At 46.7% G+C, this 13,856-nt stretch overlaps 5 protein-coding genes across 5 annotated transcripts, besides 2 other annotated features; all 5 read right to left on the bottom strand.

The window, feature by feature from the left end:
• Positions 1 to 1,625: 1,625 nt before the first annotated feature.
• Tb11.02.3690 (hypothetical protein, conserved) lies at positions 1,626 to 2,591 on the bottom strand (the record flags this gene model as incomplete). The annotated part of the gene is made up of 1 exon (XM_823572.1): positions 1,626 to 2,591. One exon carries the CDS (start codon positions 2,589 to 2,591, stop codon positions 1,626 to 1,628), a length of 966 nt encoding a protein of 321 aa, XP_828665.1.
• Positions 2,592 to 2,635: 44 nt separating this feature from the next.
• Positions 2,636 to 2,668: a microsatellite.
• Positions 2,669 to 3,067: 399 nt separating this feature from the next.
• On the bottom strand, positions 3,068 to 3,727 carry Tb11.02.3680 (hypothetical protein, conserved; the record flags this gene model as incomplete). Its single annotated transcript, XM_823571.1, has 1 exon — positions 3,068 to 3,727. One exon carries the CDS (start codon positions 3,725 to 3,727, stop codon positions 3,068 to 3,070), a length of 660 nt encoding a protein of 219 aa, XP_828664.1.
• Positions 3,728 to 5,258: 1,531 nt separating this feature from the next.
• On the bottom strand, positions 5,259 to 6,932 carry Tb11.02.3670 (hypothetical protein, conserved; the record flags this gene model as incomplete). The annotated part of the gene is made up of 1 exon (XM_823570.1): positions 5,259 to 6,932. The coding sequence occupies one exon, from the start codon at positions 6,930 to 6,932 to the stop codon at positions 5,259 to 5,261; it is 1,674 nt and encodes a 557-aa protein (XP_828663.1).
• Positions 6,933 to 7,607: 675 nt separating this feature from the next.
• Positions 7,608 to 7,630: a sequence feature (AT_rich).
• Positions 7,631 to 8,021: 391 nt separating this feature from the next.
• On the bottom strand, positions 8,022 to 9,314 carry Tb11.02.3650 (hypothetical protein, conserved; the record flags this gene model as incomplete). The annotated part of the gene is made up of 1 exon (XM_823569.1): positions 8,022 to 9,314. One exon carries the CDS (start codon positions 9,312 to 9,314, stop codon positions 8,022 to 8,024), a length of 1,293 nt encoding a protein of 430 aa, XP_828662.1.
• Positions 9,315 to 11,924: 2,610 nt separating this feature from the next.
• Tb11.02.3640 (protein kinase, putative) lies at positions 11,925 to 12,953 on the bottom strand (the record flags this gene model as incomplete). The annotated part of the gene is made up of 1 exon (XM_823568.1): positions 11,925 to 12,953. One exon carries the CDS (start codon positions 12,951 to 12,953, stop codon positions 11,925 to 11,927), a length of 1,029 nt encoding a protein of 342 aa, XP_828661.1.
• Positions 12,954 to 13,856: the final 903 nt, after the last annotated feature.

Below are 13,856 nucleotides of genomic sequence, written 5' to 3'. Positions count from 1 at the left end.
TCACTCCCATTGAGGACTGTTCCAGGCACTTTTGCTACCCCTAATCATTATGGCAGCACGTGATTCTATATCTCAAGGAAGCAAATGCTGTCGCCCTGCTTGGCACGAAATATTCCACCACAGCCACAGTTATTACGCACCTAATTTTAGTTTAACGCTTCTCCGCCCATCAGACACAACAAATACCCCAGTGTAACACATCCATGGGGCCTCTCTCACATACAAAGGGTAAAGAGAAGACGATATCCCACATCATTTCCTAACTCCCTTTGTCCTCAGTTCTTTATCAAAGGGAAAAACGTTACCAGGGATTAAGCCTCTGCCTGCACCACAACAAATCCACCCCCTTAAGTTTTCTCACACACTTCCATAAACTTCCCCTCGTCCTTAAAGCAGATGAAGCAAAATCAACATTTCTGATGAGAAGTTAAGAAGGTATCTTCTACCTGACAAATGTTGCTGATCCTTGCTCGCACCCCGAACACACATTCATCCAACACTCAGCGAAAGCCCCCGATACATGGGTGGTGACGCCGTTACGTGCCAATTACCAATGGGGATGAGGAAAGAAGGAAAACAACTTTTCCTTACTCAATGCTTTCACTGCCTCCTATATCATAACACAACATCTTCACTACTAGGTTTCTCCAGAAAACATGGGAAAACAGATGAAGATGAGATCAAGGTGCCGGTGGATCCCTTCTTGTACTCTTTGATGCTTCTCTTCTCCCTCAAAATGGAAACACGATATCAATAAGTTAACTCCCTTTCGTTTAGAACACTTGCAGAAGAGTCTGTAGCGCACAATGAGGCGAAAGGGAGTTCCAAAGAGGTCAAAGGGTCACTTTTATTAAAACAGCAACAAAAATCATCTAAACACAGATCCCATTACTCTAACCACCTTCCCGGAGTTACCTGTCTTAATCAGTTATTTGGCCCCATTAACAGTCTTTTGGTAAAGTTGGCTTTTAGAACATCTTCCGGACTGCTAGGGCGTCGAAGGTATCGCGTAATTGTGCGCGCGTTATGGGCTGCAGATTATGAGCCAGAAAAGGGTTAGAAAGGCAGAGACATGGGGGAGGGTACCCAGCGGCTGAAAACATAAGGAAGGACTACCAGCATGCATCTCCACTCTGAAACACTTGCGAGCGCTGCGCGCCTTCAACTCAATGAGAGTTTATTTATTTTTTGTTTTTCCTTTTGCTGTTCACCTCGGCCAGTGGCACTATAGCGAACAGAGGTTCCCACACCCACAATATAGTGGTGAACATCGTGGTCCACTTTTTTTAAAAAAAATAAAGAGGGACGGTACATATGATGAAGTAGTGCCAGAGCTCCCTGTCCGAAGCACTCCCGTTGTTACCATGCGAAAACAACTTCGCAAGCGCGGTTATCGTCAGGACAGCGTTAACGAGTTGTTAGGGGCACAAGTAAGTACCAAAGAGCCATCCGAACCACTACAGTTTTGTTCTTCACTTATCAGAATAGTCACCCCTGCATGTGCATTCGCATGGGGAAACAGTAATGTGATTCACTACCCGTCACGGGGTAAGGAAAAACCACAGCCACATACCCATACATAGCGAGCTGCGGCGGAGTACGAACGCCACCACTCACTCCTGATATTATTTGTAGGAGTGACTCTTCTTAGCAGCGACATCCGAATTACCCTCCTCTTCCCTCCTCGAGTTATTATCTGCGCCGTCGTTCCCAAACCTCTCCACTCCGTTGATTGATTCCACTCCCTCTGCTTGTGGTATGGTGCCTACCAACCCGTCCCTATTGGAGACTGGTTGGCAGCCGGCTGCTGCGGGGTTATCATGTCTCCGGGAGTTTTGGACCATTTTTGCGAATGCCTGTTGAACCCGCCTCCCCGACGGCAGTGCCGTCACCCCTGGTTGATCAGCGATCAAACTTTTTGGTGGTAGCGCACACGATATGAAAGGCGGTACAAGTGGCTCTGCAGAGTATGGGGGAGGTGGGCGCGAAGTATACGATCTTAAATCGCCGTCGATGCGGAGGGGAGGGAGCGGCGGTCGTGTGGGGTCATCACTGCCAATGTCCCTTGAATTTGGAGGTGCGGGGAAGTTGTTCCCGATATAGCTGTCATCCGGACTGTACACTTTCTTGAAGTCGCTTCCCTTCGTGTACCCACGCTCAGGAGTGTCCGCTATGACTATCCCTCTTCTCTTAAGTTCTTTGTTTACAATACGCAGCTTATTTTGAAGAGATTGGACCTCTTGCTTTCTTAACTCTAATTGCTGCGTCCTGCTTTCCAATTCGCTCGAGTAGTACAGTATCCTGTCAATAAGTTCTTGCTTCTGCGGTTCTGCACTTAATGGAGGTACTTGATCCGAAAAATCCAATAAGGACTCGCATTTTGATGTCGGTAAGGATCCAGAGAGGCATAATCCAGGAACATAATACCGTGCGCATCGCATTACATGGTCAACGATAACAACTCCATCTGGTGTCATCTTCTTAACCGATCCCGGAAGACAGCCTTTCGCGTTATCACCCACCACCGCAGCGTAAAGCACTCTGTGACACAGATCCGTCCCCGGAACTGTCTTAGGGCCACTGGTTTCCATTTTACTTTGCGCACGCACAGGTGGATAGAGAGAGGGGTAAAAATTATATATGAATATATATATATATATATATATATTGTATTCCCAATCCCCTGACCTCGGCTAGTTTCAGTGCCAGAGTCGTCTATGGAGACCTTCCTTCCTGGAGACAAATCAACACACTCAGTCTTTCCAACAGCAAAGCCTACCAGTTTAGTCCTAACGGTATTAACCTAAAACTCAAAGTGAAAAAAACAAGCTAAGCGTCGGCACTACTGGTCCTGAAGGTTGAGGACACCTCTTGGGCTGCATAAATGTGGAGGCGGAAGTGAGCCTCACAGTAGTTAAGAAGGCCGCAATTGATACGAGGGTTTCGTTTGAAATAAAATACATGAAGTTAAGAGGCGCGTGTACACGTCACAAACTCCACAGCTTGGACAAGCAAGTTATCTGTAGAAGGTGGGCATCATTTCTCACGGACAAATTCATTGTCCTATTCACAGTTCGTCAAAATACGGAATGCGCTGCTTCTGTCCTTTCCACTCAAGGACGTAGTATCCACTTTTAGCGCTGTCACAAACTAACTCCAGCCCCAATTTCTTCACGACCTGAGCTTCAACTAAGCCACGTGGAACTGCATCACCTGCGCCATTTTGAGTGGCTATAAGATTCTTGAGTTTAGTGATGGGATGAAAGAGTTTACCTTCCCGTGTAACGACCAGCGCCTGGGGCTGGAAGTCCTCCCATAGCGACTCGCCAAACGCAAGGGTTCCGTTTTGCTGCTTGCACTTTGGATGACCAGAAGTGTAGTTTACAAACACTAACGGGGCCTCCTCTGCCTTTAAGAAATTTCTTTCGGGACCACATATGCTCACATACGGAAAGTGTTGCACTACCTCCTGCGGCGTTAGCTTTGCGCCACTGTGCAGCAGTAATTCCCCCTCTTCCCTACGGTCACTAACGTTAGAACATGCCGCTGCATCTTCTACATCACTTCGCTTAAGTCGCAAGTAGAAGAAGTCTAGAAAAGCCCGGTCACGCAGTTGTATTGGACCTGCTGGAATATTTGTACCGTCAATGAGTCCTTTAATGTCTGTGACGGGAAAGAGGTTCCCATGGGCGTCGAGGTAGTAAAAATACGACCGCGCAGTGGCCATTAACTATCTTTTTACCGCTTCCTAGTAAATTGTAGGATTTGCAAATAATGCACTGAAGCTGCGGATCGACTCGTCTACTTAACCTTTCAGCAGAGAGTTGTAATAGACATGGGTAATTTGTAAGGATGGGTGTAGGAAGGGAAAACAAAGTGCTCAAAGGGAACAAAACATTCAAATAAAACACGGTACACTGAGTGAACGAATTAACCGAACGTATGACCAAAATCGATAATGAACCCCCACCCATCATTTTAAAAAAAAAAAGCAGCAGTAAATGATATCTCACGTCAAGATGTGTTACAGACTCGGAACCAGCGAACTGAATACAACCAGTGACCCGAAGGTCACATATTTTAACGACTCTGACAGTTCATTCCTTTTTTTTTGATGAGAAAGGGCTGATTGAGAACGCATGCGATGCTAAACAACCATTTGTGAGCAACTAAAAACACCCCTCCATGCCTCCGGCCGCACAAATTCCCAGTTAATGCTACGGAAAGGCTTCATTAGCTACACATTAATGTGGCATCGACCGACCTCACAAAAATAAAGTAAGTACTTCCCACAACTAAAGCCCATCGACAAATCAACCATATCTCGCTCCGTAGTAAAGGGGTCATTTTGCAGCGTCACTCCTTTAAAGCCCCTAGTCAAGGTTATTAACATTGTTTGACATCATCAACAGCGGTGCACTCTACGTGTTGCGCAACCTTTTGTGGTGAATTAACAAAAAAGGACTTCATTTCCGGAGACGGCAAAGAGAAGAACCTGCAAGTCACACATACATTCAGCGGTCTCTCCTTGTGGAAATTACGCACTTTGCAGTTTCTGTTTAAGACGGCACGTAGGGTACGTGGCCACCCTACTATGCGCCACAGATCACTGGTAATCAAAGGAGGGAAATGCTAAACATCGCAGGTTAAACCGTTAGCGTGCGGAGCACCTCCACAGAGGTGCCGCGACACATATTTGTCTGCTGCATCAAGTGTGTTTGCTACATGCGGCCACGGTAAATGATTGCCGCTGCGTCACACACAATTCCACCGTAATTATTGGTACATTTTTGCTCAGAAACTACGGACGGAGTCAAGACATAACACCGGGTAGCCAAGACGTAAGCCGCTCCATGTACCATCAAGCCCTTGTACAAGGGAATCCCAACAATCCTGGGAAGCGTTGTGCGAGCCGCACCAGTACATCTAAACTTTCAGTGGGAGACAATAACTTTCAGTTGGACATAGCTTCGCGCTACCGCCTCACATATGTCCTAATCCTCGGTGAATTTCTTCCTCACAACAATACGTCCCGAATAGTGACTGAAACAAAGATAGCCAGATTGTTATAGGATAAAAAACGCGCCTATGCGACGCAATTTGTCACGCCCCGAGAGCATTTACTGTGGCATGAGACAAGTCCCGTAATCTCAACTCTTCAAAAACATTGCGAAGGTTACTCGCGCGATTGATATCGCTTAAACGCTCAAAACGCCTTCTATATCACCTAGATAGAAACTCAGTTACTCACTCTGTGTTCACCCTGAGGGAAGTAAATGTTTTTTTATCGAGTCAAAATCGACGTCCCATGGGATATAAACAACACCACTGGGAAGTGTGTCAAACCTTTCTGAAATGATCCAAACCATTCTTTTCTTGGGTGCTCCCGCACCATCTCGTTTCTTTAACAGCATTGTCAAGAATGCTGAAAGCTGAGTTTGGTTCGCCTTGATCGTTCTGACAAACCGCTGTAAACAACTTACCAAATTTCCCTCTTCCCGAAGTTTCCAGTTGGTATCCACGCTGAAGTCGACGGGGATACTGCGACTCATGTGTTCCAGCGTCGCTACTGCGTCGTCGTGCTGTTTCTGAAAAGTTTCAAGCCGTCGAAGATTGTCTTTGAGTGCTCGTAGCATTTGACCTGTATTCATCGCACTATGATTGAAATAAACACGACCATCTCCCCCAATCCGATAACCTATTTCTTTCGTGGGGTCGACAGCGCTACGAAGGGTATTCGATACACATATTTCGCCTCGTCTCTTCAGTAACTCCGACTTCAGGTTATACTTTTTCACTGCGTTCCGTACGATCATCTCCTCCTTTTGCATGCTAAGTATGAACTGCTGCTGCCAGTCCGTTTGTGATCCGATACAACCGTCAAGTCTTACGCGGAAGAAGTGAAACATGTCTGCCACCTTCATCAGTTGGCGCTGTCGTTCGTGAAACTTTGGTGCATTCCCGACGCGCCAGTCTCTGTGCATCTGCACGCAGCTTTGCCACACTTCTTGCGGAAGCGAAAGCAGAAACTCCTCCCACATGGGCATCTGCTGTACAGAAAGAACAATACAACCATCCTCCGCCACGTAACACTTTGGCGCTTTGATTGAAAGGACAAGACAAACGCAGGAGCGCATAGCACGCCCGCGGTGCACTTCGTATAGCCGTTCAAGTCGCTCAAATGCAGAAACGAAGCGCTCAACGGACGAATGGCTCCCAGCCATCCGCAGATCGAAGGCACGGAGCCCGCGATCACGAATGTAATCTTGAACTCTGGGATCGATTTCACCGTCAGGGCCGATGAGACTCCTAGCCGGAGTGTATGTTGATGGCGTGTCATCTACAGGTTTGTCAAGAACATCCGGTAATGTAACTAAATATGTGACACCTTCTTCCTCGATGATTAGCAAGACACCAAAACGACGCAACATCTCAATAGACTTGTCCCCGCGAATGTACAAGGTACCGGACTGTTGTAGGTGTTCCTCTTGCCGCTCGTCCGCCTGTCGTAGGACAGATTCAAGATTCATTTCAACCCCCTCACCACCAATCTCAAAATCTTCGTATACACCAGCATCGCGAAACAACTGAGTCAACTGCTGCTTGATTGTGCGCGTTGGGGCTATGGGATTTATGGTGCACGAAACAGATCGCAATGAACTGCGGCCCGCTGCGAATGCACGGGGCTGCTGTTGATTATCTGTCAGCCAAAATGTGAAACTTTCTGCGGTACTCTGGCGATTATTACTCGCACCAGGGGTGCTCCGCTGGTGCATCATGGTTTCTAGTCGTATCATCTCCTCACTGTTGTGTTGTGCCTTCTGAGCGTCAACGGCCCATAAGACATCCGGATGAGCACCCGCCAGTTTCAACTTGCGGAACATGTGCGCCAGTGTCTTCGGCTTACATAGTTGTAACGACAAGTGCATCATTATTGGTGTAATTGTTATTATTCGTATTTAGTCTTATGACACCTTCCCTGATATCCTATATTTGTATCTGCCACTCAACCTCTTTCAACACGTTGAATCCTTTAGTTCGAAGCCGCAGATTCTATCTCAACTGTCTGTTGGTACCTCCTTTGCAAACACCAAATTTCTCACGCTGAGTGCCGACGCGGCTCACGTGCCCACCTTGCGCCTGACGTGCCTTCAGAGGAGAAGAAAAAGAGGCGGAATACGATTTCACACGGAGATGAGATTGAGAAACGAAAAGACACAGGAAGATCGTCACTTACACGCCATTGTGAGGTAACAAATTGACCGAGAAGGGCACCCTTGTCCTTTATTTTTCCTTTCTCCCCCAATTCTTCTTTTTCACCTTGACTGCTGGCGCTGTCACCCCTTGAGCAGGAAAGAAACACGTGAAAGCACATGTGCGTTTTGAGGAAACCCTTGAACTTCTTTACCCTTTCCCCTGCAACCTTGGTTTTGCCAATTTGTCCCCACAATAAACTCACATAAAAATTATTAAGTACTCGGTAAATTACGCGTACAGAGAGGGGATGTGGAGTTGAGGAAAGCAAATAAAGCAGTTACAGAAAGGAATATTCATAGGTAGCGCTGAACCCTCTTTCTCTTGTGCCCCTTTGTCTACGGTATGAAGCGTATAAATATATATATAAAAATATGTATACTAATACAGGCTCCTCTGCCTTCATCAACGCTCACTTGACGTTAACCAACGTTTGTACCGTCAAGGAAGGGACTACCACCGCTACACACACGTAAAAACAATACTCCTAAACACTGAAGACCACTCCCGCGGTGCACGCGGCTGCGGCCCGTCTCATCGATGCATTCAACCACGTATTGCACCGGTTGCGGTAGATTAAACGTTTTAACAAACATTCAATTTATCTCCTCCTCCTTCTATGTGGCTTCCCTTCTCTTCGGTGGGTTTTCTCCAATGAAAGTTGCAAGAAACACCCTACAGGTGAGGTAAGGTTGAGGCATGAAAAATGGAAGTACCACTGGGGAGGAAAAACACCCATGAAAAATAAGGTAATGCACAACAGGCCATTACGATTTCTTCCCAAACAGAGAAAGACGTCTCCCTGCGGGCGTTTGTGCTTGTGTTGCTGCCTGGCCGTTGTTACTATTGGCGGCCACACGTTCAGCGCAGTCGGCCGCCGTCGCCACCGAAGCACTTCCGTCGTTAGCAATCGACGATTGATTAGGGGCAGCTGCTTTCTTGCCACTAGGGTCGTACCGTGATGCTATGATTACGAGATCTTCAACAAAGTTGAGGTGTGCCATGACGCGGCCCATATCCGCCTCTTTTGGTGTCCAGCGCTGTTCATCCGTTTCCCGATCGAACCGCGGATACACATCCCTAAACCCAAATGATTCATATAGCCGCCGAGAGGAGGGTGAAGCTACACACTCCAATCGAGCCCCCCCATCCACAACTTTCTTTTCCAACGCCATGTTAAGGTAAGCCCGCGTACGACCTCTCAGCGCCCATTTGAGTAGGTCAAGCGCCATCAACATGCGCGCAAGTCCCCTCCGCTGATAATCTTTGTGCGTTGCGCTCAATGTAATGTGTACAAAGTCGGAGACATCATCCAGTTTCGTGCATGCCGCCATAAATGCTGTCTGATGCTTTCTATCAATAATTCCGCGGTTAATACCGCTTTTCAACTGTGTTATTGTTGGTCGAAGGTTTCCATACACGTCCATACCGTTGGAAAGAACCATCGATACAATCCGACCAGATTCGCTGCAGCGGAGTAACGTACCCTGCATATATGGATGCGCGCGCGTCCAAACTTCCTTCAGGCAGTACAACGGGTATTGCTCCGAGAATGTCGCCTCTTTTATTGCCTCAGCGCAACATTCTAGGCATTGTCGCTCCATCACCTCCGTCAGTGGTGTGGAGGGAAGGTCAATAATTGTATAACCCGCCTGTTGTGCCGCCCGCGTTGTTACTTTCAATAGGTTGCGCAGTTGCGTCACGAAACCAAAGGGTGCTCGATCAGGAACCTCCCGAAGCCGCAGTGGTGTTTGCCGTGGTGCTGGGGCACGACTTTCACCACGTTCTCGCTTCTGCATACCCCTACAAAAAGGACAAACATAGTTATTATCAGTGTAGTAGCGCCGCAGTTCCGCATGGTCGACACCTACGCACGCCGGATGACACCAATTCCTGCATCGGCAACATTCCAGAAGTGTTTCCTGTACTGAGACGAGGTACGCAGTGCATACACAACGTAGGACCCCACCTCCCGTAGTGTTTGCACCTACAAGGGAACGCGTGACCCTTCGACCCCTCCCCACTGCGTTAGTTGAGGACGACGTGAGGGATGTGCTCATTGCAGACTACGGCAAAAGGAAAATAACGGAACAAACAATCCGGTAGTGCCTTGTCAAACACTTACCCTTTGCCTTAGGTTATTCAAGGACAATATTTTTGTTTTGATCTACACACTCGCTTGCCACTCACGGTGTTCAGCTGAGTGGTGTGCCACTTATTTGGTTGCCTGCTTTTTTTTTTTATATATTTTGCTGCTGCACTTCTTAAATAAAGAATAAGTTGCCACCAGCTAAAAGGAAAGGACGGAGTGCATTGAAGAGGGTACGTGGACGAGTTAACGCATTACACGACAACCTACATCTGACACCCTTCACCTGAAACTATTGCCACCGCTGCCATTGTTATGCATGAAATTCAGCAAAGCAATAAAATACACGACACTAACGTGTGCAACAAGGGTGAACTGCGGGCGTTGGTAGCGAACGTTTTCCGATTAAAGAGACAAATATAGTGGAAAACGAGGGCACGCGTAAGACGGAAAATGTGTTCCCTATACCATAAACACACGATAGTACACCTCTTCCTTCTCTTTTATTTGCTATCACCGTCCCCAGGAGACACAGCAGGGTCAAATATACACACTGAATACCTAACGCAGGACCAATCTTTGAGATAAGGGTACAATGAGGCGCAAGCGCGTTAAGAGTTCGGAGTTCCTCCTTGTCCAAAAGAAGGCGTACATTCGGGTTCCCTCAACTCCGTATCGAAATCTAGTGTAGAAGTGATAGGCAGATGTCCCTAACAGAAGGCAAAAGCGGCACGGCGAGGCACGTTGGAGTAAACGAACGGCGAACACCAAAGCGTGACGATAACAAGCCAATAAAACAAATTTTTGTCGGCAACGGTAAAAAAAAACATGATTTCGCAATCTATCAGATACACTGCCTCGCTGACCGCATCCTCGAGTTGGTTATGCTCGCATTTGTTTACTACGAACCTGAAAAACTTTGTCAACAACAAAATACATACAACCCTCCGCAATGTCATGCGAAAATAATAATAATAATAAAGGCACTCACTAGAGTTTTATAGAGCCCACGCGTCGTTGGTCTTTCTGCAAACTTATGAGGAAGCTTTTTATCTTGGTAATCCACGCACTGTTTCCGCAGCTACTCATAAATGCAACACAACATTTGACGTATCCTACGCGAAAACCACGTGGTTGCGTCCCTGCTCACTGATTAGGGTACCCCTGATTTTTCCCTCCTATTCCGCAGCCTTAATTTGCTGTAGTCGCGAACGTCGGTAGCAGATTAAATATTATCCGTTTCCAAATACTTCGTTGCGGCGAACACATCGTTAAACACATCACAGTTGTGAATGTAGTCTCAACCGACCTTGTAATGCTCAGACTGGTATTTCCTCTTTTTTTTATTTTAACTTGTGGGGGAAAGATCATGTGTGTCATTGTGAGTAGCAACACCACCTTGACATCGGTGCGATCACGTCTCAGGAATTGCATCTCGAGCACATAAACAGGGCGGCAAATACCACTGCATCGCGTTAAAGAAAGCAATCTGTCCACCACAGCTTACTACGCGAAATACAACATGCTCCTTAAATGTCTTTTTCCCAGGAGTTTCGGGTACGCAGTTCATTGGATCCTCCAAACCAATCACCCAACCCCATAGTGGTAAAGAATATCGGATGACAAAAGCTCAACCTTACCCGTGTACACAAACTATGAGAAAGTGGTAATTAAGAAAAAAAACATTTGAGCTTACCACCCACTCGTTTATAAACGAGGGCAACTACGGCGAAATATTAGGGTAGCTTGTACGGCGTTCGCACTTGCATTTTTATAAGGGAGACAAATTGTGCATATTAAAGCGATTTGAACGATAGTTATAAAAGGTGCGATCACAACAAACCGCTTAAAGTTTATCCAATTCCCTTTAGAGCCTTTTGGACATGTTACGGTGAACACCGCGGGTTGCGCGCGGTGCTGCAGATTTGTACAAAAGCCGCTTGACCACAGCGATCTGTGCGCGTCCCTTTCGGTTTTTCCCCTATTCCTTTTTGGCAGCACTTACGATGAAGCAGAGCGAACATTTGAATAAGCGGGGCGCCGAGCAAATCCAAGTGAAATCAACAACGAAAGTAGTAGGAAACTATACACGGATCAGGAACTTAGAAAAAGAACACACCGATCAACAACGATAACAAACATACAGAGACGCAAAGTTATACAAAAACGAATATTACGCACCTACGTTAACCACGACGCAGTTATATAGACGATGCTACCGTATTCAAGTACGGGAGCTGCTTTTTTCTCTTTTTTTCTGACAGCTGTCAATGATAGCAGAAAAACATCTCCATCCTCTTCAGTAGCAGGGAGACAAGACAGGTTGATGAAGCGAGTAACAATGCCCGATTAATGGACCAACGACGGTTGAAGTTGCAAACTCAGATTTAAAAAAAAAATGCCGGGCACTGGTTTGAAAACCATTCAAAAAAAAAAGTAAAAAAAAGGTTAGATGACTCAAAAATAAACTGACGCTTCCTAGAAGCTACTACTCATACCATAAACATTCAGGAAGATCGGTTTCCACAGATAGTTTAGGGATGGGGAGGAGGTGGCGGGGCAGCTGAAGGGGGAGCAAAAGCTAAAAACCGGCCATAAGCTCTTCAATTTCATCTTCATAATCCAATGGAAACGGTACGGTGAGGTCACAGAGAGTATATTTGAAGAATGGTTGCTGCTTGACGGCATACCAACCGCCATCATGGCCTAACCTCTCCTTCGGATTACGCCGCAGCAATTTAATAAGCAACCCCGTAAGCGCATCCCATAAAGTCTTTGCGTTGCATGGAAAACTCTTATTAAACCGTCTGTTGTAGTATGCACCCTTGTAACGATCCTTAATCACGGAAACACCTTCCAACACCTTTTCCTCCAGTTGACTCTGCGTTAGATGACTACTCCGCACGTCGAAGGACCCAAGGTATGGACGACCAGAGAGTATTTCCAGTAGAAACGCGCCGAACACCCAAAAGTCCGCCATGAAAGAGAGCTGAGCTTGCGATATTTGTTCCCCACTTTGGTGATCCGGGAACTCGAACGATTCTGGCGGACGCATGTGAGACGTTACACCACTTGATGGTTCTTCACCCCCAACAATCATTGAACTCGCGTAGTCCACGAGCCATACGTTACCCCCTGCTCCAATTATTACGTTGGGTAGCTTGAGGTCACGATATACAACGCCCTTGCTGTTTATGTGCTTAAGTACCTCAACGAGCTGGTTAGCGATGTGAATGACCACGGACCACCGAATTACGCGTACAGAACAAAGAAAGCGGTCAAGTGCAACTGCCTTGATAAACTGTGTGACGAGAACAGGCAAACGCTGCTCCCCACGGCGCTCCTCCTCAGCTAGAAAGCGCTCCGTGTCGAACCAATCTTCCACGCAATCAACGTAATCAGGAATAGAAGGATGTGGGCATATCAGCTTGTAGACACCCGCTTCGTGTAGTGACGGGTGCATACCTCGATCATCTGACCCCGATTTTGCTGCCACTTTCAGTGCTACAGGACCCTCGTAACGTGGGTGTGAGTCCTGCTTGAAAACCATTGTTCGTGAAAGGGCGGTTACAAGTGTACTGTAGTCATGTGATGAATCCTTCCCACACATGTTTGTGCCACTAAATTGGTAGGAAACGAAATGCAAAAGTAGAAGGTTTTAAATTTCCATTTGAGTGGTCAACGAGGACCAATAGTAAGGAGCAGAGGAACCTGCAATGCAAGGTTAAGGACATTCTCCCAAACTGCTAACCAGCATGAGTGCTCACAAAAAAAAGTTTTTTTTCCCAAGAAACCACATTGAAAAGCGCTGGGTATACAAATATAAAATGACCACCTGATGAGTGCTCACTAGACCATGACACGCCCCCGCGCGAAAAGGATACGAAAAACAGTTCTCAGCTTCACGAATTGAAGTAAAACCCGTACAGATGTTCAATAAGACGAGCAATTGCATGAATATTGGGAGATTTTACCAGCCTATTTAAAAAAAAAACAGCAGCGATTAATCCCAATTGTTCGCTTGCCTTCTTCCTCTAACGAAAAGTGTATCGCAAGCCCACAACATCCCGAGTACTAACATAAACAAGCAGGCAAAAATATTTGCGCTTTGCTTGAGCACTCTGACATATGAGGAATGGAAGTGAAGGAGAAGTTTAACGTCGATCCCATTTTAGAGATGACCACGAGAAGAAACCCTTGCGTTACCAGTCGTTAAAGGGAACGAAAACGAGATGGATAACGGGAGATGACTGGGGGGGGGGGGGAAGCGGCTTCATTCAGCACCGTCCATGGTACTCTCTCAACATTTGTATACCACACCGATTACTTGTATACCATACGGTTACGCTACCCCTCTGTCTGTTTCCTCCTTCGCTGGTATACGGTTTGGTCACAGCATTCCCTCTGACGCCTCCCCCGCCCCCAACACACACACACACGATAAAGAAAACTGCCGCCGCAGAGACAAGTCAAAAATTGGTGATGCCGGCGCGACAAAACGTCAGTATTAAAC

Source organism: Trypanosoma brucei, assembly GCF_000002445.2.
Source record: "Trypanosoma brucei brucei TREU927 chromosome 11 chr11_scaffold01 genomic scaffold, whole genome shotgun sequence".
In the NCBI taxonomy this organism is placed as follows: Eukaryota; Euglenozoa; class Kinetoplastea; order Trypanosomatida; family Trypanosomatidae; genus Trypanosoma; species Trypanosoma brucei.
This window is presented reverse-complemented; position numbering and strand designations above follow the sequence as displayed.